Source organism: Emys orbicularis, chromosome 14 (assembly GCF_028017835.1).
Source record: "Emys orbicularis isolate rEmyOrb1 chromosome 14, rEmyOrb1.hap1, whole genome shotgun sequence".
NCBI classification, from domain to species: domain Eukaryota; kingdom Metazoa; phylum Chordata; order Testudines; family Emydidae; genus Emys; species Emys orbicularis.
In genome coordinates, this window is record NC_088696.1 from 25,988,439 (window position 1) to 26,014,941 (window position 26,503).

Below are 26,503 nucleotides of genomic sequence, written 5' to 3' on the forward strand. Positions count from 1 at the left end.
AGTGTCAAGGTCATTTACATACTTTGAGACAATAAAGTATCTTAAATGTGTTTGATTGCAAACACTAGAGCAGTCATTTAGAACTCTCAACTCAAAGCCTGTATTGGGACAAATCCAGAGAAATGCTAAGCACCTGCTGAGCACTTTCAATAGAAGTTGCAGATGTTCAATATCCCTCAGCACTTATTCCATTCAGTGTAAAAGTGTAAGCCTGAAAGAGCTGAAGAGTGATTCAGTACAGTACTAAGTATTATTTAAAGGCCACCCGCTGCCCAGGACCATTGAAGAAGGCAGTTGTGTGCACATTTTGTCATAGCAGCATTCAGTTCTAATTGTAGAATTCATTCCTTTTCCAGTTAAATTTTATTGGTGAGAGAGTCACATTGATATTTAATTCCTTTCCTGTTTAAAATGGGGATTTTGTTTCTTTGCAATAAGAGGAAATCTTTTGCAAATGCTTTGGGAGTAGTTCTGCACTCAGGTACAAGTTTGCACCTCCTACCAACTCCAGTAGCGTTTGGGGCTCTTGAATCTGAGTGCAGAATAGGAACCAGAGTGCCATCCTTACCGACTTCTTCTTGTATTCACTGGGCCTGATCCTTCATTCCCTTGAGTTTCCTCTACATGCAGATAGCCACCCTGATTCAGTGAGGTTACTCACACAAGTCAGGGCTCTGCAGGATCAGGATTGCTGTAGGTAACATTTTCCATTTGTGTTTACCTTTTGAAAATTCAAGCATTTCATCAGGGTGGAGATGTAGGGCCAGATTTTCAAAAGAGCTCAGTGCATCATAGCGCATCTTTTGAAACCTGGCTGTGTCACAATAGGAGCTTCTGAGTACTTTGAAAATCTGACTTTATTTAGGTACCTAAATGGAAGCTGAGCTCTTTTGAAAATCTGGCTCCAATTTTGGGTGCTAAAGCACTTGAAAATCTGGGCCTGAGTTTGTTTGTTTGTTTTGAGTGAATGATTAGAATCAGATCTTCTCTTTTGTAGCTCTCATACAATGCTCTTGGTTCCTATTAGAAAAGAATTTGCTAATCAGACATAGTCTAACAAACTGACTATTAATGAGGGAAGACTGAGTGTGCCCATGTGAATTTCTTTCTTCAGCTTAATTTTGATTTGTTAAGGACATTGGCCTTTTGATTCCAAAGGTTTACCAAATTATCTTTCTGCACAGTGTGAAGTGGTAACCTGTTATTTAGAATTCCTTTTGAGGGAAATTTACATTTTGTGTAATGGAACTGTAACTCCCGATGCACACTTAATTGACACTGAAAATGTTCAAGTTTATTCAAATAGAGCTAAACACTGAGATGTATAATTTTAATGCCAATTAGTCTGCTCAAGTGAGGTTACTTAATGAAAGTCTGTATTTAAGCGATGAAAGAATTTGCTGTGGAAAAAAGAAGCCCCATATCTTGCAGCCCATTAAATCATTGTAGAACATACAGTGTATTTCCCCAGATATTTATTACAAAAATGAGAAGATGCTAAACAGCAGTAAAGTGCTACAACTATAAAAGCTTGGGGAAAACATGAGTAAGATAATAAGCAAATGTTCTAAACCCTTTGAATGAATGGAGGTAAGAGAGTAATTCTTCATTTCCTCTTTTAGGGACGTTAGGGTTAAGGAGTGGTCTTCTGAGATACACTCCATTCTTGTTCTTTTGTTTATCATCCTTCAAAAGCCAGGGTCCAGTTTGCTCTCTCCCTCCAGCCGAGGAAGGCTGTCAGACGGAACTGCCTTCAGGTTATTTTTGTGCCTCTTCTAGGTCAAGCTGGAAGGAACTGTGTCAGAGCAAAACAAGACGCTCCCTTCCTCAAAGTTCAGCTTACTCCTTCACAATCCTTGCAGACACTGGGAATCAGGAGACTAAGGGACCAAATACATCTGAAGTCCAGTCTGCTGCATTGCTTGTCTTTCACTGCATTTTAGGGATGAATAGTATAATTGATCAGAACTGTACTGCTGGTCGAATTGTAGATGCCTGGTGCAGAGCATTAGCAAGTATAATTACCAGTTGTCCAGTGCAGAGTAATCAGTTTAATAATCAACATTTTACAAGTCAGTAAACAGATCTATGTGTATGTACATCCCCAGAGCCATAAATGGCAAATATTCTCTCTCTCTCACACACAAACACACACACACATACTTTGTTTTCAACTGGATTAATCTACGCAAAGGGGTGGGATATGTGTGGGCCAGCCATATTATGTGCACGCAGTAACAAATTTGCATAATTTGTGTGCACCCTTTATTGGACTACCTGGTGTAATGACACAATTTGGCCCTAAAATGTGTTTTTTTGCGTGGAGTTGGAATTTTCCAGCCCAGAACCCATTGATGTTAATGGGTCAGCAAAGTGAATTATTTCTGGCTCCAAAGAAATAATTTATTAATTACAACAAGTGGGTAATGGATTTTATTAAAATGATTAACAGTCAAAGAAATGGAATGCAACATTGCCAAAGTAAAGAGATTATAAAAGGTGACCCTTGGGATTTTCCAGACCTTCAGATGTGTTTATCTGCATGGCCCACATCCTCAGAGCATTCCCAATAGTGGACCTGGAAAGGATGTAATTTATCCAAAAAGGGATGCTTTGCAAAACATTCCCAACATTCATCTTCTAACATCTGAGAATTGCTTCAGTGAAGTCTGTTTCACACACCCAAATTATTTCAAATCTTAGATGGAGTAGTGTAAAAGAATGTACAGGTCACTTGCTGCTATATGGAGTAGCATCCTACTGTCCCCCGCCCCAGTTGTACCCATAAGAGGAAGCCATGCCAAGTCAGGCAGCACAGGGGCAGTGGTAGCAGAACTGCAATATTAAATTGCAGGGGGGGAGGGATAGCTCAGTGGTTTGAGCATTGGCCTGCTAAACCCAGGGTTGTGAGTTCAATCCTTGAGGGGGCCACTTGGGGATCTGAGGCAAAAATCAGTACTTGATCCTGCTAGTGAAGGCAGGGGGCTGGAATCAATGACCTTTCAAGGTCCCTTCCAGTTCTAGGAGATGGGATATCTCCATTATTTAAAAAAAAAAATGCTGCAGGGGCTTTTAAATTCTCTTTAAAAGCCCCTGCAGCTTAGTGGAATTCACAACCCAAGACAAGGCATTGTTGTGGGGAGTTAGGTGCCTAAGGGTGGGTTTCACAAAAGCCAGCAAGCTGAGTGGGCAGGTGCCTAAGCTACCCAATGGCAGGAGCCAATGAAAGGAGTATCCCATAGCTTGGGTGAGTACTCCAACAACTGGGCTAAAAGTTATAAGGGAGGGGCCAGTGCCACCTCCTCTGGCATCTGTGGTGTAGATTTAGGTGTGGTCTGAACATGCCCCGAAGACAAGATAGTTGGGGGAATGCCTATTTTGAGAATCTCGCCAAGATTTGGGGATGAGTTTGTTGCTGAGCTGCTGAGTGTCAAGAAAGAGATGGCTATATGCATGCCCAGCCACCAAAATGTAGACACCTAAGGGGCTTTAACAGTGGAAATTTAGGCAGCAGTTGAACAGGGGTTTTGTGGATGCCATTGGTACCCACATGTTTGACTTAGGCACCTACTGCCTCTTTGAGTACCTAAGTCCCTTTGTGAATCTGGGCCAGAACCTTAAAATGGGTCTGGGCTAGTGCTGTGAGAGGTTGAAATAAGGGTGAGAAGAAGTCAGAACAAAAGTCCTAATAATTGCTCTGTTTATGTGGAGATAACAGACTATTAAACTTCATCCAGGCTTTGTTGGTTTGTGTAAGTTTGGATGAACAAAATCATGGTAAATAAGTCAGAAAGTCCAGAGACAATTTTAGTTAAATCTGGCTCTCCTGTGATCTTTCTTGCTATCTACTCTGACCCTGATTATTACTGTCTGATGTGGAGCTGATAGGGAACTGGCTGGCAGTGTATGTTTCTGTATGTATCTGTTGCTATAAAGAAAGGATGCAAATGTTACCATTAAGAAGTGTTAAGTGGATTTGAAACAATCTATGTGAAATATGGTTTAATGAAACAATTGTTGTATTTAGACAGCTTCTGACCTATAATTCTGATCCTGCATGATTCATGCTGCTGAGAGGGAAACACTATGCGTATGTTTAAGATTAGCACTGTGAAACTTTAAAAGTTCAGTAGTAAATAGCAGTGTGAATGAACTGTGAAATATATTATATATAAACATTAATTTGGCATCTGTGATGAAGCTTCAGACATTTGGGATGACCAAATGGAAATAACGAGGAGTCATTGCAAAATTCATTTGCAAATTTAACACCATTAATTTGGGCTTGAATAGGGACTGGGAGTGGCTGCCTCACTACAAAAGCAACTTTCCCTCTCCTGGCATTGACACCTCCTCATCAATTATTGGGAGTGGACGACATCCACCCTGATTGAATTGGCCCTATCAACACTGGAAAGGTAACTCCCTTCTCTTCATGTGTCAGTATAATAATGCCTGCATCTGTAATTTTCACTCCATGCATCTGAAGAAGTGGGTTTTTTTACCCACGAAAGCTTATGCCCAAATAAATCTGTTAGTCTTTAAGGTGCCACCGGACCCCTCGTTGTTTTTGTGGATACAGACTAACACAGCTACCCCCTGATACTTGACACCAAATGGAAATAGTTTTTTAAACTTTTAGGACACAATGGATAATGAGTTACAAGAGGATCAAAAAGATTTATACAAAGTATGCATGGTATTGGCAGATTTTTGTGGCAGGTGGCATGCATGTCACTCTTTGGGGCAGTTGCTGTCATTTATTTTTTTTACTGTGTGTGTCCAGTACCAGTCCCAACTTGGTAAAGGCAGGTAGGCACTACATATGATAACTCTAGATGTAAGTGCTGTAGCCTGAAGTCCTTAGGGAAGGAGCTCTCTGCTCTCATCTGTTGGTGAACAAGTGGAAATATGGCTACAGAGAGAGTATCTGCATAAGCTTTCTACCTAGTACTCTTCCAGTAAGACTTTGTGTGTCTCCATAACTGTACACAAGCTCGGAATTGGTTGGATAGTGGAACTGAATTGAGATGAGAATAGGGCTCTGATCTCCCAGCAAGCAGTGCATCCTCTGTGGTAAGAACTCTCCTCAAGGGTCCTGTATGCTACTGGTTTCATTCCACTGAATATTCTGTAGTGCAATCTCTTTATTGTGAAAGTGCAGTTTACAAATGTAGGATTTTTTTTTTACATAACTGCACTCAAAAACAAAACAATGTAAAACTTTAGAGCCTATAAGTTGAAGGATGAAGGGGCATATGAATGTGTAGAATATCTAGCACATAAATATCTTGCAATGCTGGCTACAACAGTGCCACGCGAATGCCTGTTCTCACTTTCAGCTGACATTGTAAATAAGAAGCGAGTGACATTGTCTCCCATAAGTATAAATAAACTTGTTCGTCTTAGCAATTGGCTGAACAAGAAATAGGAGTGAGTGGACTTGTATGATGTGAATTGAAAAATACTATTTCTTTTATCTTTTTTACAGTGCAAATATTGTAATCAATAATAATATAAAGTGAGCACTGTAAATTTTGTATTTTGTGTTGTAATTGAAATCAATATTTGAAAATGTAGAAAAACATCCAAAAATATTTATAATGCATTTCAATTGGTATTCTATTATTGTTTAACAGTACATTTAAAACTGCAATTAATCATGACTATTTTTTTAATCTAGTCAATTTGTTTTGCATTTATCTCTTGCATTAACTGCGATTAATTGACAGCCCTACTTTCATTGTTTCATACATAGCCTCTGTGCTGGTGAGTGTAGAAGTATTACCTACTAAGGGCGCCCAGCCTGGGAAAGTACTTAGTGGTACCAGAAATTTGTGGGTAGGGGCTTGAAGTGGTGGTGTGCTAGTCTTAAGAGGAACCCTTTGGTATTTGGACCCAGACCTTGTTGTTGTGGACAGCACCTCCAGTAGAATTACACAAATTATGTCAGTGTGGTGAAATGCATGGTTCATGTATTAAGCTGTGTCTTGTCATCCAGTGCTGCAGCCCCAAACATTTTTTGGAACCTAAATAAGAGTGGATGGAAGATCTGGCACAAAGGAACACGAGTCTTGTTGGTACTTGGACACTACTGAAATGGGTGCAGAATAAGAGCCTAGGTAGAGTGGAACAGAGCGATCTGACATTGCTGTGATATTACTTTTTGGGGAAATATTTTCCTTGATGTAACCTGTTGTGGAATACTCTCTTGTATTTCTGTATCCGTATGGACAATAACCTTCTATCACGGATAAATACAAGAGGGCTTCAGATATTTTAAGACTAGTGAAAGTTTCATTTCAGGAAAAAATCCCTCGATCGTGATTCCTAGCTCTCTCTGCCCATGAAATCCAATACTATGCTCCCTCCTCTATTCAGTCAATCCCCCAACATGCTGCTGCCTTCCCTACCTTTTAAAATCTTTTGCAGGAATCAAGTGTTTCTCTTTTGGTCTGAGCACAATTAATTAAAACCTCTTTAGCTCTGACTGAAACATTGGAGTCTGGGGAGGATTTAGCTCTTATGAGAGCTACAAATTACATATATTTAGATAATATATATGTATTATGTGTGATTGCTATTTAAATAGGGTACTACCTTGAACTGATGACTGTTTAAAATGGAGAAGCCACTTCCTACTTTGATTATATTAAAATAATGGGAACAATATAATTTCTACTTTAAACATACCTGAGTGAAGAACAAGTGACTTGCCACAGATCACAAACTGAGTCACGAGCAGAGCCAAGAACAGAGCCCAGAAGTTCTTGCACTTTAACTGTCAGACTATGCTTCCTGTTCCCTTGTTTCTAGTACTGCTTGACTTAGCATTAGAAAAACTGCTGAATCACATTTAATGTGGGTCTTGCCAATTTTCTTAGATAAAATGCTCATCTACTATGGTGAAGGGCAGCTTCAAAACTCCTAGATATAATAGAATAAATCCAGGATAACCATTTAGCTTTGTGGGAGATTTTATAAACTACTTCTGTTAATCAGCTGATTGACAGTAAAAAGGACTTCTTTTCATGAACACTGCAAATTTTTAAAAATGTCCCTCTGATTTTTATTTAAAGCTTGCCATTTCATTTAGGCTATTGCTTATATTTTTATCTAGAATCGGAGGCAAAAAGTCATTTAAAAATGTGATATTTTAGAGAAGACGACAGATAAGATAAAGCTGTGTAGAAGTGTGTTGAAGGCTGGTTTGACAAGATTTAGTGAATTTAAAGTACAGAACAAACAGACTGAGAACTTTGTCAGTGACTTAGATTCTCTTAAAATTTTTACTGACAAGTTTCCTTGATTTATATGTTTTTAATGCCTTCTTCCTTTTAATATCCCGCATATACCCTTGCAAGATTAATATGGGCTAAGTCTATAGGTTCCGGAACAGCAAATCCATTTTTCTTCTTTTCATACAAAAGGCAAACACTGTTTCCAGTCACTGAGAGGTATTGTTTTCTTTTTTGCTCTGAGTAATTAAGATGTGAAAATATACTGCCTTTAGGTGATATTCAAACTAAGATTATGATGCAGAATGTCAGTATAGTCTTTGGTGCTTCCAGGGCCGACGAGAGGGGGGGGAAGCCGGTACAAATTACCGGGGCCCGGCTTCCCCCCCTCTTGTCGGCCCTGTTTAGCCGGTCCGCCCTTCCTTGGGGGGCCTGAAAAAATTCTGGGCCCAGCTTCCCCCACCTCTCGTCGGCCCTGTTTAGCTGGTCTGCCCTTGCTGGGGGGCCCGAAAATTTTTTTCACCGGGGCCCGAACCCGCTCTCGGCGGCCCTGGGTGCTTCTGTATCATTACAACTGCGTGAGTAGCTTTTGTATAAGAGCATGCCATTATATGATCAACATGAAGATCTTATAAAATTGTTTAAGAATTTTATTTAATATAGTTTATTTTCCTTTGGGGTGAGCATTTGTGCATTAAACCCCTTCTCTTTCAGAAAATATCTCTGATATTTGGTGTAGACTTTTATAGCAGCACATAATTGGAGGCAGTTTTGAAGACTAAAGTAATTGTGGGCTTATTTTATAGCATAGTGATGTCTATCTACCTGACAGCATTTGCAACTCAGGTAGTTGGACAACTGAGTGCTGTAAAGTACAGCTGCAATTATTTGCAAGCAGAAAAATGCAGGTGCAAAGTTGAGGCCAACTTTGAGGTCTTTTTGAAATTCAGAGACAAAATCTAAAATATTGCCATCAAATTTGTATGTACATTGGTGAAAAATGCCTAAAACAGAATCTCCGGAATCCCTGTAGCATGTGGAAACATTTTGCTTTACTCTAAGTCAAAAAATACAATAAAGCCAGATATCCATTGGTTAGGGATCTAGATTAGGGCAACAGATTAATTCACTGTTTCATTTCTGAAGGTTTGGATTCAAATGGAACAAAGTAACCATCACACCAGATCAGATCAGTGGTCCATCTAGTCTAGTATACTGCCTTTGACAGTGGCCAATAGCAGATGCTCCAGAAAAAAGTACAAGAAACCTTGTAATGGATAGTTATTGAATCATTTACCATAGTCTTACTTCCTAACCCTGTCAAACAAAGTGAAGGTTACTTAACAATTTGTAGGATCAAGCCCTTTTAAGCCATAGCACAGATTTTTCCCATGCTGCAGTACGCAATTACTTCCAATAAAGTCACAAGCAAGTCACCACATTTCTTGTATATTTTGTACTATACCATGTCTGATGAGTCATAGGCCTGGTCTACACTACAAGTTTAGGTCGACTTTAGCCGCGTTAAATCGAATTAAGCCTGGACACGTTCACACGACGAAGCCCTTTCTTTCGACTTAAAGGGCCCTTTAAACCGGTTTCTTTACTCCACCTCCGACAAGGGGATTAGCGATAAAATCGGCCTTAGGGGGTCGGAATTGGGGTAGTGTGGACGGAATTCGACGTTATTGGCCTCCGGGAGCTATCCCACAGTGCTTCATTGTGACCGCTCTGGACAGCACTCTCAACTCAGATGCACTGGCCAGGTAGACAGGAAAAGCCCCGTGAATGTTTGAATTTCATTTCCTGTTTGCTCAGTGTGGAGAGCACAGGTGACCACGCAGAGCTCATCAGCACAGGTAACCATGATGGAGTCCCAGGATCGCAAAAGAGCTCCAGCATGGACAGAACGGGAGGTACGGGATCTGCTCGCCATATGGGGAGACGAATCAGTGCTAGCTGAACTCCGAAGCAGTAAACGAAATGGCAAAATATTAGAAAAGGTCTCCAAGGCCATGAAGGACAGAGGCCATAACAGGGGCGCACAGCAGTGCCGCGTGAAAATTAAGGAGCTACGGCAAGCCTACCACAAAGCCAGAGAAGCAAACGGAAGGTCCGGGGCAGAGCCGCAAACATGCCGCTTCTATGCGGAGCTGCATGCCATTCTAGGGGGTGCAGCCACCACTACCCCAACCGTGTGCTATGACTCCTTCACTGGAGAAACACACAGGGAAGTGGGTTCGGGGTACGAGGAAGATGAGGATGGAGAAAATGTAGATAGCTCACAGCCGCAAGGAAGCGGAGAAACTGGTTTCCCCAACAGCCAGGAGATGTTTATCACCCTGGACCTGGAACCAGTAACCCCCGAACTCACCCAAGGCGTGCTCCCAGACCCTGAGGGCACACAGGGGACCTCTGGTGAGTGTACCTTTGTAAATATTACACATGGTTTAAAAGCAAGCGTGTTTAATGATTAATGATTAATTTGCCCTGGCAATCGCGGCCAGTACAGCTACTGGAAAAGTCTGTTAACGTGTATGGGGATGGAGCGGAAATCCTCCAGGGACATCTCCAGAAAACTCTCCTGGATGTACTCCCAAAGCCTTTGCAAAAGGTTTCTGGGGAGGGCTGCCTTATCCCGTCCGCCATGGTAGGACACTTTACCACGCCAGGCCAGTAGCACGTAGTCTGGAATCATTGCATAACAAAGCATGGCAGTGTATGGTCCCGGTGTTTGCTGGCATGCAGACAACATCCATTCCTTATCGCTCTTTGTTATCCTCAGGAGAGTGATATCATTCACGGTCACCTGGTTGAAATGGGGCAATTTTATTAAGGGGACATTCAGAGGTGCCCGTTCCTGCTCTGCTGAACAGAAATATTCCCCGCTGTTAGCCACACGGTGGGGGGGAGGGGTGAAGTGATCATCCCAGAGAATTGGGTGTGTGGGGGAGGGGAGTTAGTTGGGTTTGTGCTGCATGTTAACCCTGAAACCGCAGCCCCTCCTTTTACATTGCAAACCCATTTTAAATGGCCAACCCAACGGGTGCTTGGTATGGGAAATGAGAGCACTACTGTTTGAAACCATTCCCACATGTTAAGAAGGTTAAAAAAGCCAAAAGACTGTGTCTTACCATGGCTGCCTGCAAGCTGAAATCTGTGGCCTGGCACTGCGTGAGTGATCTCTCACACCAAACCGGCAGGCCCTCAATATAAGAGGAAAAATGCGACCTTGTAACGAAAGCACATGTGCTGTGTAATGTGAACAGCAAAATTTAACGTGAAAGAGTGTACCCATTGTTCTCTAAAATGTGTCTTTTTTAACCACCTCTCCCTTCTCCTCCACCAGCTGCAAATGTTTCTCCTTCACAGAGGCTAGTGAAGATTAGAAAGAGAAAACGTAGGACGCGTGATGACATGTTCACAGAGCTACAGATGTCCTCCCACGCTGACAGAGCACAGCAGAATGCGTGGAGGCAGTCAATGACTGATTACAGAAAAGCACAATATGAACGAGAGGAGAGGTGGCGTGCTGAATCGCAGGCTGAAAATGATAGGTGGCGTCAGCTTGCAGACAGAAGGCAAGAGTCGATGCTCCGGCTGCTGGAGCATCAAACTGATATGCTCCAGCGTATGGTTGAGCTGCAGGAAAGGCAGCAGGAGCAGAGACCGCCGCTACAGCCCCTGTGTAACCAACAGCCCTCCTCCCCAAGTTCCATAGCCTCCTCACCCAGACGCCCAAGAACACGGTGGGGAGGCCTCCGGCCACCCAGTCACTCCACCCCAGATGATTGCCCTAGCATCAGAAGGCTGGCCTTCAATAAGAGTTAAAGTTTTAAACTGCAGTGTGTCCTTTTCCTTCCCTCCTCCCCCACCCATCCCGGGCTACCTTTGCAATTATCCCCCTAGTTGTGTGATGAATTAATAAAGAATGCATGAATGTGAAGTAACAATGACTTTATTGCCTCTGCAAGCGGTGCTCGAAGGGGGAAGGGGAGGGTGGGGTGGTTGGCTTACAGGGAAGTAGAGTGAACCAGGTGGGGGGGGCGGAGGGTTCATCAAGGAGAAACAAACAGAAGTTTCACACCGTAGCCTGGCCAGTCACAAAACTCGTTTTCAAAGCTTCTCTGATGCGCACCGCACCATGCTGTGCTCCTCTAACCGCCCTGGTGTTTGGCTGCGCGTAATCAGCGGCCAGGCGATTTGCCTCAACCTCCCACCCCGCCATAAATGTCTCCCCCTTACTCTCACAGATATTGTGGAGCGCACAGCAAGCAGCAATAACAATGGGGATATTCTTTTTGCTAAGGTCTGAGCGAGTCAGTAAGCTGCGCCAGCGCGCTTTTAAACGTCCAAATGCACATTCCACCACCATTCGGCACTTGCTCAGCCTGTAGTTGAACAGGTCCTGACTCCTGTCCAGGCTGCCTGTGTACGGCTTCATGAGCCATGGCATTAAGGGGTAGGCTGGGTCCCCAAGGATCACGATAGGCATTTCAACATCCCCAACGGTTATTTTCTGGTCCGGGAAGAAAGTCTCTTCCTCCAGCTTTCGAAACAGACCAGAGTGCCTGAAGACGCGAGCATCATGTACCTTTCCCGGCCATCCCACGTTGATGTTGGTGAAACGTCCCTTGTGATCCACCAGGGCTTGCAGCAGCATTGAAAAGTACCCCTTGCGGTTTATGTACTCGGTGGCTTGGTGCTCCGGTGCCAAGATAGGGATATGGGTTCCATCTATCGCCCCACCACAGTTTGGGAATCCCATTGCAGCAAAGCCATCCACTATGGCCTGCACGTTTCCCAGAGTCACTACCCTTGATATCACCAGGTCTTTCATTGCCCTGGCAACTTGGATCACAGCAGCCCCCACAGTAGATTTGCCCACTCCAAATTGATTCCCGACTGACCGGTAGCTGTCTGGCGTTGCAAGCTTCCACAGGGCTATCGCCACTCGCTTCTCAACTGTGAGGGCTGCTCTCATCCTGGTATTCTGGCGCTTCAGGGCAGGGGAAAGCAAGTCACAAAGTTCCATGAAAGTGCCCTTACGCATGCGAAAGTTTCGCAGCCTCTGGGAATCGTCCCACATCTGCAGCACGATGCGGTCCCACCAGTCTGTGCTTGTTTCCCGGGCCCAGAATCGGCGTTCCACGGCATGAACCTGCCCCAGTAACACCATGATTTCCACATTGCTGGGGCCTGTGCCTTGTGAGAGGTCTATGTCCATGTCAATTTCCTCATCACTCTCGTCGCCGCGCTGCAATCGCCTCCTCGGCTGGTCCTGGTTTTGCTTTGGCATGTTCTGGCTCTGCATATACTCCAGGACAATGCGCGTGCTGTTCATAGTGCTCATAATTGCCGCGGTGATCTGAGCGGGCTCCATGATCCCAGTGCTAGCTATGGCGTCTGGTCTGAAAAAAGGCGCGAAACTAGTATCTGACGGACCAGGGGAGGGAGGGAAGGAGGGGCGAGTGACGACATGGCGTACAGGTACAGGGAATTAAAATCAACAAAGGTGGCTGTGCATCAGGGAGAAACACAAACAACTGTCACACAGAATGGCCCCCCCAAAGATTGAACTCAAAAGCCTGGGTTTAGCAGGCCGTTGATTTGACGGAGGGAGGGGGAAGCAAATGAATACAGAACAAATCTATTTTTTACATCTTAAGACGACGGTGCAGCATGACTGATAGCCCTCGGCATCTTCTGGGTGCTTGGCAGCAAATACTGGGCGCTTGGCAGTTAGTGTATTAAGACTGATAGCCACATTTTTCCTGTATGATGACGATGGCCTTCAGGCCTATTGCACGATCTGCTGCTCAGGGAAGACTCTGCTAATGTGCGATGATCCAACTTGTAATAGGAAAAGACTACGGTTACCAGTCGTAATACACCATCTACTGCCAAAAGGCAAAAGGCGAGGGGCTGGTGCAATGCAGCCCTACGGCTGCCAGCCCCACGGCTGCCAGCACCCAGATCGCCGATGAAGGCTACCAGTCATGCTGCACCATCTACCGCCAAAAGGCAGTTAGCTGCTGCTGCTGTGTAGCAATGCAGTCCCACGTCTGCCGGCACCCAGATGACATATGGTGACGGTGAGCTGAGCTGAGCGGGCTCCATGCTTGCCGTGGTATGTTGTCAGCACAGGTAACCCAGGTAAAAAGGCGCGAATCTATTGTCTGCCGTTGCTCTGATGGAGGGGGAGGGGCCTGACGACATGTACCCAGAACCCCCCGCGAGACTGTTTTGCATCATTCGGGCATTGGGATCTCAACCCAGAATTCCAATGGGCGGCGGAGACTGCGGGAACTGTGGGATAGCTACCCATAGTGCAATGCTCCGGAAGTCGACGCTAGCTTCGGTACTGTGGACGCGGTCCGCCGACTAGAGCACTTAGAGCATTTTATGTGGGGACACACACAATCGGCTGTATACAACCGATTTCTATAAAACCGGCTTCTATTAATTCGACCTAATTTCGTAGTGTAGACATACCCATAAATTTTAATAATGAATATGCTAGAACAGTCCCTTCCAGAGAATCCCCTAATTCAGCTGTGTTGCAAAGATGTTACTGACAAGATTGTGTGTCTCCCTGAGTATGGACACTAAATTAATTATTCCTGAAAATGGTAATCCCTTGCCAGAACTTGCTGTGAATTTGCTCTCCTTCTATATTGCAATTATTGTTTCTATCACATAGCAGGGAAGGGGAAAAATAGAGCTAAATGTTTAGCATGTGCTTGTGTATAAACTGCCCTATTGTTTATTCTGATCAAGGACTTGGAGATTTGGACTTGGACCATTAGGTATCTGCTTCAGGGACCATCACTGCCAAGTGCCCACACAGTTTAAAAAGCAATATACACATCGTGCTTATACTCAGTTCTTTCATTTTAATATTTTTCTTCTGTTGTCCTCATTGTCGCTTGTCTCCACAGACCTTTGAAATCACTGCCATATTCCTGTATTTCAGTGCTAGCCAACAGTGCAGCTTCCCTCCCATCAGAGTCTCACAATTATTTTTCATACTCTCTTCCTGCCATTACCCTAGGTACCAGTCCATGCTTTTCTGTTTCCATTACTAGGCTGAAATTGTAAGGTTGTTTTAATTTTTTACTTTCTTTGGGCTGCCTTATCCTGTTGTGGGATCTGGGGGGACAGAGGACCCTGGAAACTCTACATGGTTCACTTCACAGAGCTTCAGATTAACCTTCTGCTAGGTGGTAAAGATGTTGTAGACTCCTGATTCATAGTACCTGGGATCCATGGAGACCAGGCCCAGAGATCCAGAGACATTTGTATACGGACATATGTTCCATGCTGCTTACTTTAATAAAATATTTCCTTCTGCTGTTTACCCTACTGCTCCCACGTTTTCTTAGTGCTCTTATTTATGTACAAAACATGCACTGACCCGGGTAGAAAGGCCTTACAGCTAATTTTGATGACAGCCACAGAGGAACTCTGAAAAGGAAGTGTCATAGACAAGATCCCTAAACCTACAAGACCCTCCTTTGGCCTGATTGATCTCCATCTGAGGCTCCTTTCCAAAGACAAAGCCATCCAAACTCATTTGAATTACAGGTTCTTTAGGTATTGTCCCTCCCCTTATTTTCCTTCAAGACGAACGAGATAAGGGACAAGTATTAAAATACCGTAGGCCTAGATAATTAAGGGCTATATGTACCATAACCAAAATCTTACACTGAGAACACTGGTTAGTTACAACCAATGCAGATCACAAAGAGAAGGCATTAACCATACACACGCTTCTATAACAACAAATAAAAAGGTAGCTGTGTGCGCTGTATGGCTCTTAGATTCTGGATTAATTTTAAGGGAAGGACTTGTAGGAACAATTTAGGATGATTTAAGCTGGAGTTGAAGAATTATTAAGGGCTGAACTGTGACATCTTTTGGAGGGTCTGAAACACAGTGGAATCCATCAGCTTCCTAGGGTAGAAAAGTAAGACCCCAATTCAGTGAGGTATGTAAGCATATTGTTGTTTGTATTGTGGTAGCACCTACCGCCCTAGTCATGGACCAGGGTCCCATTGTGCTAGGTGCTGTACAAACACAGAACAAAAAATACAGGCCATGCCCCGAAGACTTTATGCCTAATTTTAAACATTCATGTAGTCCCATTGAAGTTGATGAAACTATTGACATACTTACAGTTAGGCATGATCTTAAGTGACTTGCTGAGTTAGGGCGTATATTGTGTTCCCCACCTCGATAGGACCAAGGATTGGCCTGGACCTTAGCATTTGGATTCTAATCTGAGTGATATTTTTATTTTTTAGAATTATCAATGTTTCAGGAAATGAAGGATAAAAACATTAGATTATCCCAATATTTTCATTTTATTGTGGACTATTATTTCATTATTTCAATTTTTATTATTTCAATATTTCATCTTATTGTGGATTATAATGCCCTTACTCATACTGAATGGTTCCTCACTGCACAAATATCCACGTTTACTTCAGTGGGATCACTTGTGGTATAAGGTACTATTTATCATAAGTTACAGCATCACAATCTGACCCCATATTTCTCCATATTATTTTGTGGTGTATCGTAGGCGCCGACTCGTGGGTGCTCCGGGGCTGGAGCACCCATGGGGGGAAAATGGTGGATGCTGAGCAACCACTAGCAGCCCCCCATCATCAGCTCCCCTCCACCTCCCCAGCACCTCCTGCCTGCTGGTGAGCCCCGTGGATCAGTGCCTCCCCCTCCCTTCCCGCGCCGCCCACCTGCCCGCCGCAAACAGCTGTTTCACAGCAGGAGGCTGGGGGAGGGGGGGAGAGGGGAGGAGGGAGGACGTGGCGCACTAGGGGGAGAGGGTGGGACAGGGTGGGAAGAGGTGGAGCGGGGTGGGGGCAGGGCCTGGGTCAGAGCCGAGGGTCGAGCACCCCCTGGCACTTTGGAAAGTCGGCACATGTGTGATGTATGTTATTCATAAGTCCCTTAGGGAACATCTCCATGAGGATAAAAGCCCCACAGCACAGCTGCGGCTGGCCCAGGTCAGCTGATTCAGGCTCACAGAGCTAAAAATTGCTGTGTAGATGCTTGGGCTGGAGCCTGAGCTCTGGGACCCTTCACCCTCGTGGGGTCCCAGAGCTTGGGCTCCAGCCCAAGCCCGAACATCTACACATCAATTTTTGAGTCTGCAATCCTGAAACTGCTGACCTGAGCCACCCACAGGTTTGTATCCCTGTGTAGACATATCTTTAAAATGGAAGTGGCTTCATGGCCTGGGATTCTGTTTTGTTTGGTGCATACTGCATATTGTGAAATATCAGTCACTTTAGGCATTGCTTAAGTAGCAAGAAGAAGAAAAGCCGCTCCCAGATGACACACAGCAGATCTACACAACACTAGCAGGGAGCTATATGCAATCTGATATCAACAATACCTTTCTTTACAACTTTCTTAAAAAGCATAGACACTGATTTTTAACCATATCAATGAAACATACTTTGTAACATTTTGCATCAGCAATTAATATAAACATTTAGTTCTCATTGTAAAAGCTAACCAAAGGCCAATGTTTCAACAGAACCATTTAAGAACATTAAGAACCATTGAGAACATTTTCAAAAGTCACAGCTTATTATCACTGGCCATTCTCTAGGCCCTTTAGAAAATGTTCATGACAACAGTAGAAAAAAAACACTGAACTACTGTGGTTCAGTTCTCATACTGTACTGTATGAGAAAGCTCTAATTAAATTACTGAACAAAAAATGTATATGGAAGGAGAAGATCTGCAAGAAATTTTTACTTTTTTACAGAAGAGATCAGACACAAACATACAAGTCTACATACCAGTGCATCTGCATGCACAATTATCTGTTGCACACAGGAAAATCCTGATTTTCCATTTAAAAAAAGGAACTGTCCTCACATAAGGAGGTCTCCTGAAAATTTGGGCCATAAAAGTAAATATTAAAGAAACACATAACATTGCAGAAAGACAAATTTTGTGAAGCTGCATTGGCAGGTGTTTTGAGTAACATATTTGAATGACAAACAGCAAGATTAGTGGCAGAGCTAATAGGCGGTCAAGAGGGGCAACTGCAGCCTTTAGGTGTATGTCTGGTGCCTTTTCACGCATTTTATGCATTGACAAAAGGAGGTGTACAACACAAATTTTCACATGGCACTGGAGACCAACCCCACCCTGCACTGACCTGATGGTTGCTCCTGTCCTGGAGGGCTGGGCATTATGACATGGCACTGTGACCCTATGTAACATGTCACAAGCCACTCACTCCAATTTCACCCAGCAGCCCCTTCATCGTGAGGAGGGGCAGCTGGGCCAAACCTGAATGGTGCTGCGACCCCGTGCACTAGGTCACAACACCTGGACCAGGGAACTGGGCCCTGCCCTGCAGGACAGGAGCCATTGCTGCTGGGTGAGTGCAGAGTGGGCTCACTCTCCAACACCCCTGTTCCCTGGGGCCTTCCTTCTGCACCAGATCAGAATTAAGGCTGTGATGCTAAGGTGGAGGGTGCAGAAGGCATGATAATATGTGAAATACACAGGCATGATAACGTGTGAAATTAGCAAGCCAGCAGGTTTAATTGAAGGTGGCACCACTAATTATCCATTGCCACTTCTGGTTCCAAACTTGACTTCGCCACTGAGCAAGAGATAAAAGTATTGAAACATAAGCTTCAATGGATAACATTTTATTTTTTTCCAGTCTGTAATGATTAATAGATCACATGGAGTACACAAGATAATCATCTTTACACCAAACTTGCCAACAAACTGTATTTCATGCCTTGGATCAATACATCTGTTGCATATTAAAGTGAAAGATATTAATCAGCACTTACCCATAAACTTCCAGTCTTTTCTCTTCTAATTTTATAATAAAGCTTTAAAAATATTATTGTCTTGCATTTTCCAGTGTTTCATCATTTATCTATATTTTTATAGGAGGGTACAATATTGGACTGGTTTTAAATGATAGAATGTGGTAAAAATAGTACATTTCTGTAGTTTCCACTGGCTGGGTGCACTATGACACACATGCTTCATTTCCAGACTTCAAACCAGATGTGAAGTAAGCAACTAATTCATCTGGCATTTATTCTAGCTTAATCCTTAGTCTTTTTAGGTGATGTTACATGACTGGTAGTGATATGACTTTCAGCTAAAGGTCAAAATTTTAATTTCTAACCAGATCTTGTTGCTGGAAGTTAACATGGCAATCTAGTAATGTCTTTATTTCTAAGCTATATCACACATCCATCTTCAGTGATCACATGACAAAACAAAACATGTCTTCTAAAATGCCACTTTGTTTGCTGCAGCCAAGAGTGATCCAAATGCAGAATCTGGTTTTTGTACAAGATCTTCGGGCTTGCCAAACTCAATTACCTGAAAGTCAGCAGGAAATAGATTGAACAAATGTCAAATAGGAAGCAAAAACACAAATGTTTTTGAGTTTCACACTATATAAAACTTCTTTGGGTGAGGATACCACCATAGGTTATGGGCCTATTAAAAGAGTGGCTGGGGAAGGGTCTGTGGGTTATGTGCAGGAAGTCAAACTAGATTATCATGATGATCCCTTCTGGCCTTAAAGTATATTACATATAAAGTAATAATGGCAGTACGAATTTGCTATAGACCACCAGCACTAGAGAAAAGTGAGCAGAAAACATTTGTGAACCAACTTATGATTCTCTGAACCTCAGTGCTTCATACTCATGGTAAATTATGATTACCCAGAATTCTATAAGATAATAAATGGAGCCACAAATGCATCAGCAGAGACATTTCTATATTACTTAAAAGATAACTTATTAGCTGGTGAGGGATGGGGACATGGTCAGAGAGCTGCTAAGCTCCAGTTGATTGCTGGCTGATGCAATGGTCTTGTAAAGACCATTACCAGCTGGCATAACCCTGAGACTCTTCTAAGTGGCACTGGTTCCCTGATCAAGGGGTGCAAAGGTCACAAATTCCATCTTTCCTTCCCCATCAATTTTTACTTGCCAACAAGGATCAGAGCCAAAGGCATAACTTTACGGAACAGTTAGATAAAAGTCTATGTAACTCTGCTGTGACTATACCCAGAATATTGCATTCAGTTCTAGGCACCTAATTGCCAAAATGCTATCAACAAATAGGGAATTCAGAGAAGAGCAACAAAAATGTTTAGGAGGCTGGAGGGACTGAGGACTTGCCGACACAGGAAAGTTTTTCCAGTTCTACCAATATAGTTAAGCTGATATAACTCTCCACGTGGACACACTCATTCCAGAATAAGAATGGTGTTTTTTCAGTTTAGTTTAAACCCCTTCATAAGCAATATAAGCTAAAGCAAAAAAAGCCCCCTTATACCAGAATAAAAATATCAGTTTAAATTCATGTCAGTTTATACCAATGTAACTTTCCTGAGTAGAAGAGCCCTGATTTATAAAAAAAAGGATCAAAGGCTCAATCCTGCAAGGTGCTGAGTTACTCTGGCTCTGATCAAGCAAAGAATTTAAGTATATGCCAATGGGATTACTTGTTCTTAAAGTTAAACTTAATTTATTTACTGGATTGGGGCCAGAATGTTCAGCACATTACAGAACTGAGCCCCGAAAAAGTTAAATAAATATAGCATGGCTGAGCAATAATGAAAGGAAATAGGGGAGGGCCATGGCAAAAGTCTAAATATTTGAAGGGTGTAAGCACCAATGATAAAGATAATATTTTGGATGGTTTGGAGTCTGAAAGGGAACAATGGGAAGAAATTAAGAAGAAACTTAAGGAAAAGCTTCCATGAAAAGAGATCTATTAGGCAGTAGAAACGTTTTTCCCAAAGGAAGTAGTAGTGAAAGCCCCGTTGTTTCAGACATTTTAAAGTAGACCAGACATAGCACTAGTAAATGTACAATAGGGAATAAATGGTACAGTGGCAGAGTGATGGATTAGATGATCTAACAGGTCTTTTCCCTTTCTAACTTCTTTGATTCTGTACCTTTCCATTATCCATAACCAGAATATGGTCACACTCCAGAACAGTGTTTATGCGATGCGCAATGGTTAAGACTGTGCAGTCCTTGAATGCTTCTCTGATTGTGCACTGAATTAGTGCATCAGTTTCAGAATCAATTGAGGCCGTGGCTTCATCAAGAAGTATGATCTGTTGAGGGGAAAAAAACTTTTAAACATACAATATGTATTTTTTTAAAAAAATCTTTACGCCTTACAATGCTTTTATACATGAATAAACAGGAACATATATTAAAAATGGCGTTTATCAAGTTAGATATTTATTTTATAATGCTTATTTTTAACAATCAGATTAGACCAAAAAATGAAAATCTGATTATTAAATTCTCATCACTGGGGTTTGTTTGAGAATTTGCAAGGTGGGGAGATTTTGATTTGATCCCTAATCCTGTAAATACTTATATGCATGCTTAACATGTGAGACTACTCATGTTACAACTACTTACATGAGGAAAGTTAGGCATGTTTGTGTGTAGGATTGGGGTGCAAATCAAATACTCACTACACTTCAGATTCTCAAAAGAAACCCATTTAGAAGCGTTTTAAAGATTTCTCCCATACTGACTTCAATGGGACTACTCATATGCATAAAATTAAGCATGTGGTGTTTGTAGGATTAGGGCCTTGATTTGTAATATGTTTCTGCTACTTGCTGGTGGTATGTGCAGCAAGGTGCAGGGGGAATGTGCTGATGTTCTGGATTTTGTAATGATTTGGGTATTATTTTTAACTAATGGCAAAGCCAATTACAGCTTGGGCTAGGCATTCTTTTATGTCTTTTTAAATCTAAATGAATAAATATTCATTGTAATCATTGGATACCACAGTTACAAACTGAAATTTCCACAAGGTGGGGAAATTTTAAGCATATTGGTCATCTAAGCAATAGCACCATCTTCCTCTTCAGTTGTGAATAACTGAGTGGATACATAGTTAATAGAAAATGAAAAACACCAAAGTTAGTGATCTCATTCTTGCATTTCAATATTATTTAGATAGTTCATCCTCTAACACAAATAAGAGTATACCCAAAAACAAAAGTAAGTATGGGACTGTGACAGAATATACCCTGTGTTCATACCATACACACTATTGTAATAATCTTTGTACAAAGTATGCCTTGTAAGGTATCATTTGAAAACTCATAATTTGCTGTTCAGTATCGTCCTGATAAAATGTGTGGCAAAATTGTATGTAAAATTGTAAAATTTTCCTGTATGGTGTTATTAACACAGGTTCCAAGCTCCACAGCCCTGCCCAAACAGAAGGCGGCAAACAAGTCTGCCCTAAACAAAGGAATGTGTGCTTGCCGTAATTTGCATTTAAGTAGTAAACAGTCATCAAGCAAGAAGGGAAACAAAGAAAGCTCAAACAGGTGAGGGGGAAAAACAGCAGGGAACATCCTCCAACATAGACTCTTTGTCTTCTAGTGCCCAGCTAGAAATATTTTTTAAGAGGGGGACTGAAACCATAAAAGGAGGGACAAAAACCCCAAGGCACCCCTCTCTCTCTCCCTGCCCATCACATTCATTGCACCTGAAGTGACAAAGGAAGCATTTGTTGGACTCTGGGGAAAGGGTCCTGACATACAGTTTCGTCAGTAAGACTGCTGAAAGCATGTGGTGAGAAATTTTGCTTGAATCTGATATAGTTTGTTAAATTAGGTATTTGTAAATGTCTTACCTTTATTCTTCTTGTAACCATTTCTGACTTTTATGCCTCATTTTTTGGACTCACTTAAAATCTCTCTCATTGTAGTTAATAAACTTGGTTTATCTAATCGAATGTATTAAAGTTGAAGTGTCTGGATAACTCCATTTGGGGTGACAAGTTGTGTGCATATTATTCTCTTAAAGGAATAATGGACTTAAAATATTTTGTACTGTCTAGGAGAGGTCTGGGCAGTACAGGACATACGTTTCTGGGGAAAATCTGGGACTAGGGGAGTGTTGCGGGTCACCCTGAAGTACAGCCAAGGCTGGTAAGAGCTGGAGTGTAATCCAAGTGTGGTTGGCAGGCTGCAGTTACATACAGACACACGGGGTGGTTTGCATGCTGGAAGGCTGTTTGTGAGTGACCCAGGTGTGAGCTACTTCAGCAAGGCATTGTAACCCCCCTCCTCCCAGATGGCAGGACAGAGGTGACAAAGCTCCTCATTGGTCTGGATTTACCCTGGTATGTCACAGGGGCCAGTTGTGTTTGTTTTTCAGGAAAGATTTAGGTCCTAAATCCTTCTCTCATTGAAGCCATTGGCAAAACTCTCTGGGTGACTCCAAATGGAGGAAGATTGAGTCCTAGAAGAGCAAATTATGGCCCCTATTGTATGAAGTGTTGAGGAAAATTTAAACTTGAATTACAGGAGAGAAAAGATAGGACACTTGCAAAGAGGACTCTAGGAGGCAGAAAAGAGGCAGTCTTGTTAGTGGAACACAACAGCAGTTTTATATGTATCATCTAGTAAGTACCTATCTTTTGGGGGGGAGGTTCTGACTTAACTTTAAGAGATAATGTATATGGATATAATTTCTTAAATGGCTATGTATGCAAACAACATGATCCTGGTGTGGTGGGTCCTGTGATCCTTACTTACATTGAATAGTACCTTACTCCATGAATAGTCTCATTTTATTTCAGTGAGGCTAGATTAAGATAGAATCTTGCTCCTATCTAGTTGCTTGAATTGCACAGTTTGCGCCTTCAGAATTGCAAATGTGGGTTTAAAAAGGAGGTTGAAGCCCTTTGGAAATGGGGCCCACTACATTAAAACACAGAATCCATGTTTGAGACCATCCTGATACAGTTGCAGGCTTGAAAGGGTTTGCCAGAGCTGGAAATTCATAATTTTAAAAATATTTTGAAACTTTTATTGGGGGAGGTGGGGAGAGAAACAGTGGATCCTTGGAACTTTTTTTCTGATGGTTTCGGCGATTGTGGAGGAATGAGAAACTTATTATAAACTAACACCACATATCTTGTAATATTAAAAATGGGTCCAGATATTTGTATAGATCAGTGCCAAGTGACAATATGTGCATGGCTTTATTAAAATTAAAGGTACTGAAGATCTTGAGGCTTATACATTAATAAGGATTTACTGATCCAACCCTCATTGATATTCATTGTCTTTCCACTGAGTAGAAACTGGATTGGGCCCTTGCTGAAAATTGGCAGTAAGTCCCCATTGTCATGTTTATGCTCAAATATGCAAGTTAAAGCCAAACAGAAGCTTTTATGCTTTTACAGACAGATGTAGGAACTTGTTTGTTACTGCTCTATTGCCTTATAGATTATACAGTGTCAACACTTGAAGAATAGCCTGATGGACCAGGCTACAAGGTTATTTAGTTTCCTGAGAACGCTGGGAAATCCCATTACGGATTAGTTCCTCTCAGGAACCAGTTCTCATGGTCTCTCTTACAGGTTTTAAACCTTCATTCCGAATAAGTTTGGATATGTATATTTGAGCATAAAAATTATTTGTAGGGATGTGCTCCTCCGGGGAGAGAGAATCCCTGCAGACAGAGCCCTCTTTTGAAGTTTAAATTTCATTTTCACTTGAAAAAGCATAGCTGAGCAATAGGCAAATCTCAAATATGCTTTGCCAAGCAAAAGACAAAAGGTTAGAGCCTCAGCTGGTGTAAATCAGCATAGCTTCACTGAGGTCAGTGGATTTATACCAGCTGATGATCAGGCTCCATGATTTTATAGATTCAAAAATGACCACAGGCTTCCTGTCCTCATAGTGCTATTAACTAGTAGGACAACAGAACTTTGTGACTTCAAATTGCCAAAAGCAGCAATTAAAGTGAGCAGGAGACATTGTTAGTGTGAGATGTATATATTGTTGGAAAATAAAGAATATGGGTGTTCAATCATTAACTGCAGTAGATGTTTAGTGTTTAATATGACAAGACATAGGTTGATTTATGAGGAATCTAAAAAGTGGAAGAGATTTGGATCAAATATAGCAGATAAGAAATGCTGAAAAATATATTTCAATTAAGTTGACTTTACTCATAAGCTAGTCATAAAACTGAGAACAAACATGTTGGTTTCTTTCCTCTGTTAGATGGGGAAAAAAATATTGCAACTCTCATGCATTCGGGACCACTGCTAGAAGTATCAGACTCTCCCCCATTACTTACTTTTGAATTTCGAAGGAGTGCTCTTGCCATACAAAGCAGCTGTCTTTCCCCTACTGAGAAGTTTTCTCCATTTTCAACAACTTCTGCCTGTAATTTTCCTGGGAGTTTCAATATCTAGAATACAAAGAAAAAGACACGACTATACATATTATGCAATAATATATATTGATTGTGCATGATCATACATTTATCAGGATGTTATATTTTCATGATCGTTAAAAAGAGTGTTGTACATTTCAAATAAACATTCTGCCATTATAACATCAAAAAGGGAAGCAATGCGGTAAGTAGACATTATTCACAACTAATGAGATTATATATTAATGCCTCACTATTATTATTACCAATCTATCATGATAAATTATATGCCGTAACAAACAGTAAATAATGACTTTCCATTTATTATCTTTATCAGAAAATGAATTATGACCAAACCCCCAAAAATGTACCGTCTCTTTCATAAATGTTCTTTCCAGAGCTTTCCAGATCTGCTCATCTGTATAGTTACCAAAAGGATCTAGGTTGTACCTGACAGGCAAAAATTAAAATGATTTTTTTTTTAAAATAAAACACAATATAGTACAACAATACTTTGTAAATTACTGTCACAAGTCACTTTGAACATGAAATATTTTGGCTGAATGGCCAAAGAACTTATATCTGTACTTTAATTTTTATAATGCATGTTTTCAATTATTTTTCATACATTGTTTTCCTGTATTCTGAGCTCTTAGCTGGTTTGAGGGAAAAATCAGTTTGTCCTGTTGATATTGATACTTCTGGATTCATGATTATTCCGTAGAATATGTTGATATTATTATAAAAATATAATAGCTATATTCAGGGTTTCAGCATTACTGCTAATATGATCTAATGCCTTCTCTTCTCACCCAAGTGAGGTTTTTATTAAGGAATTTAAGGAATGTTGGTGAACAAGTTTGGGCAGCATATTCCAACACTAAAGTGAAGCATGAAAGATTGCATGGAGGGCATTGTAAAAGAAGATGAAGGTGTTATGAAGGCCGAATGGAGACGAGGGTGCAAGGGTAGTGTAGACCTGGTTGAAGATGAAGGCAAGCACTGTCTGACATGGGGCTATGAAGGCAAATACAAGAAGGTGGGCATGAAGAACAGCACAATGGGAAGCCAGGAAAGTAATGCAAATAAGAGGATGGTGTGGTTGAAGTGACAGCCAGAGAGATGACTTTTGGCAGTAACATTTTGGATAAATTGGATAGGGGCAAAGGAGAGTGGTTGCATCAAGTTTAATGAGGAATGGTCGTAGTGGAGAGGGTCTAGAATGAAGGATAATGAGCTCTGCTTTGCCCACATTAAGTTTGAGATCATGGTGAGCCATTCAAGCTGATATATCTGAGACATAATGAATTCTGCTCCAATGAAGATGAGTGATTTTTAGAGGTTAGTTCCCTGCCATTCACAAACCATTTTCAGTATTGGTAAACTGGGAATTTCAGATGTTCTGTGTATATTTTATGAAATTCTGTTTTCAAAAATTTGATTCTGAGAGAATTACTGGACTTGGACACAAGTGGTCTGGGTTCAATTCCCAGGACTGTCATAGACTTCCTGTGTAACCTTGGCCAGTCACTTAGGATATGTCTACACAGCAGCTGAGAGGTGCAGTTCCCTCCATGGGTAGACATACATGCACTAGTTCTGCTTGAGATGGCACCTAAGAATACCAGTGTGGCCCCAGCAGCTTGGGCTAGCTGCCAGAGTACAGTCTCCCCCAACCTCCTGGGTAAGGACGTGGGTCACCATCCATGCTGCTGTGGCTATACCGCTGTTTTGAGATGCTACCTAGAGCAGAGCTACTGCCTCTATATCTACTTGTGGTGGGAATCGCACTCTCAACTGCAGTGTAGACATACCCTTAGCCTCCCTGCGTCCCAGTTCCTCATCTGTAAAAGGGGATGCTAATACTTCATTTATCCCACCTTTGTCTGTTTATACTGTATGCTTTTCTTACTGTGTGCATGTATAGCATAAGGGGGTTTGGATCTCAAGGCTTCAATCTCAAACCAAAATGCCTCAATTTATGATTTAATGAGATTTCACTTCGCAACAAATGTT

General features: G+C 41.9%; 1 protein-coding gene across 1 annotated transcript in view; it reads right to left on the reverse strand.

The window, feature by feature from the left end:
- Positions 1-18,542: 18,542 nt before the first annotated feature.
- The window catches only part of LOC135888660 (ATP-binding cassette sub-family C member 12-like), a 100,585-nt gene continuing 92,624 nt past the window's right edge, over positions 18,543-26,503 (reverse strand). Inside the window, exons 27-30 of the mRNA XM_065416394.1 lie at positions 24,859-24,937; positions 24,410-24,523; positions 20,230-20,394; positions 18,543-18,635 (exon numbers count right to left, since the gene is read on the reverse strand). Of these exons, the coding sequence (XP_065272466.1) occupies positions 18,543-18,635; positions 20,230-20,394; positions 24,410-24,523; positions 24,859-24,937 (451 nt within the window). The remainder of the gene's footprint in view (positions 18,636-20,229; positions 20,395-24,409; positions 24,524-24,858; positions 24,938-26,503) is intronic.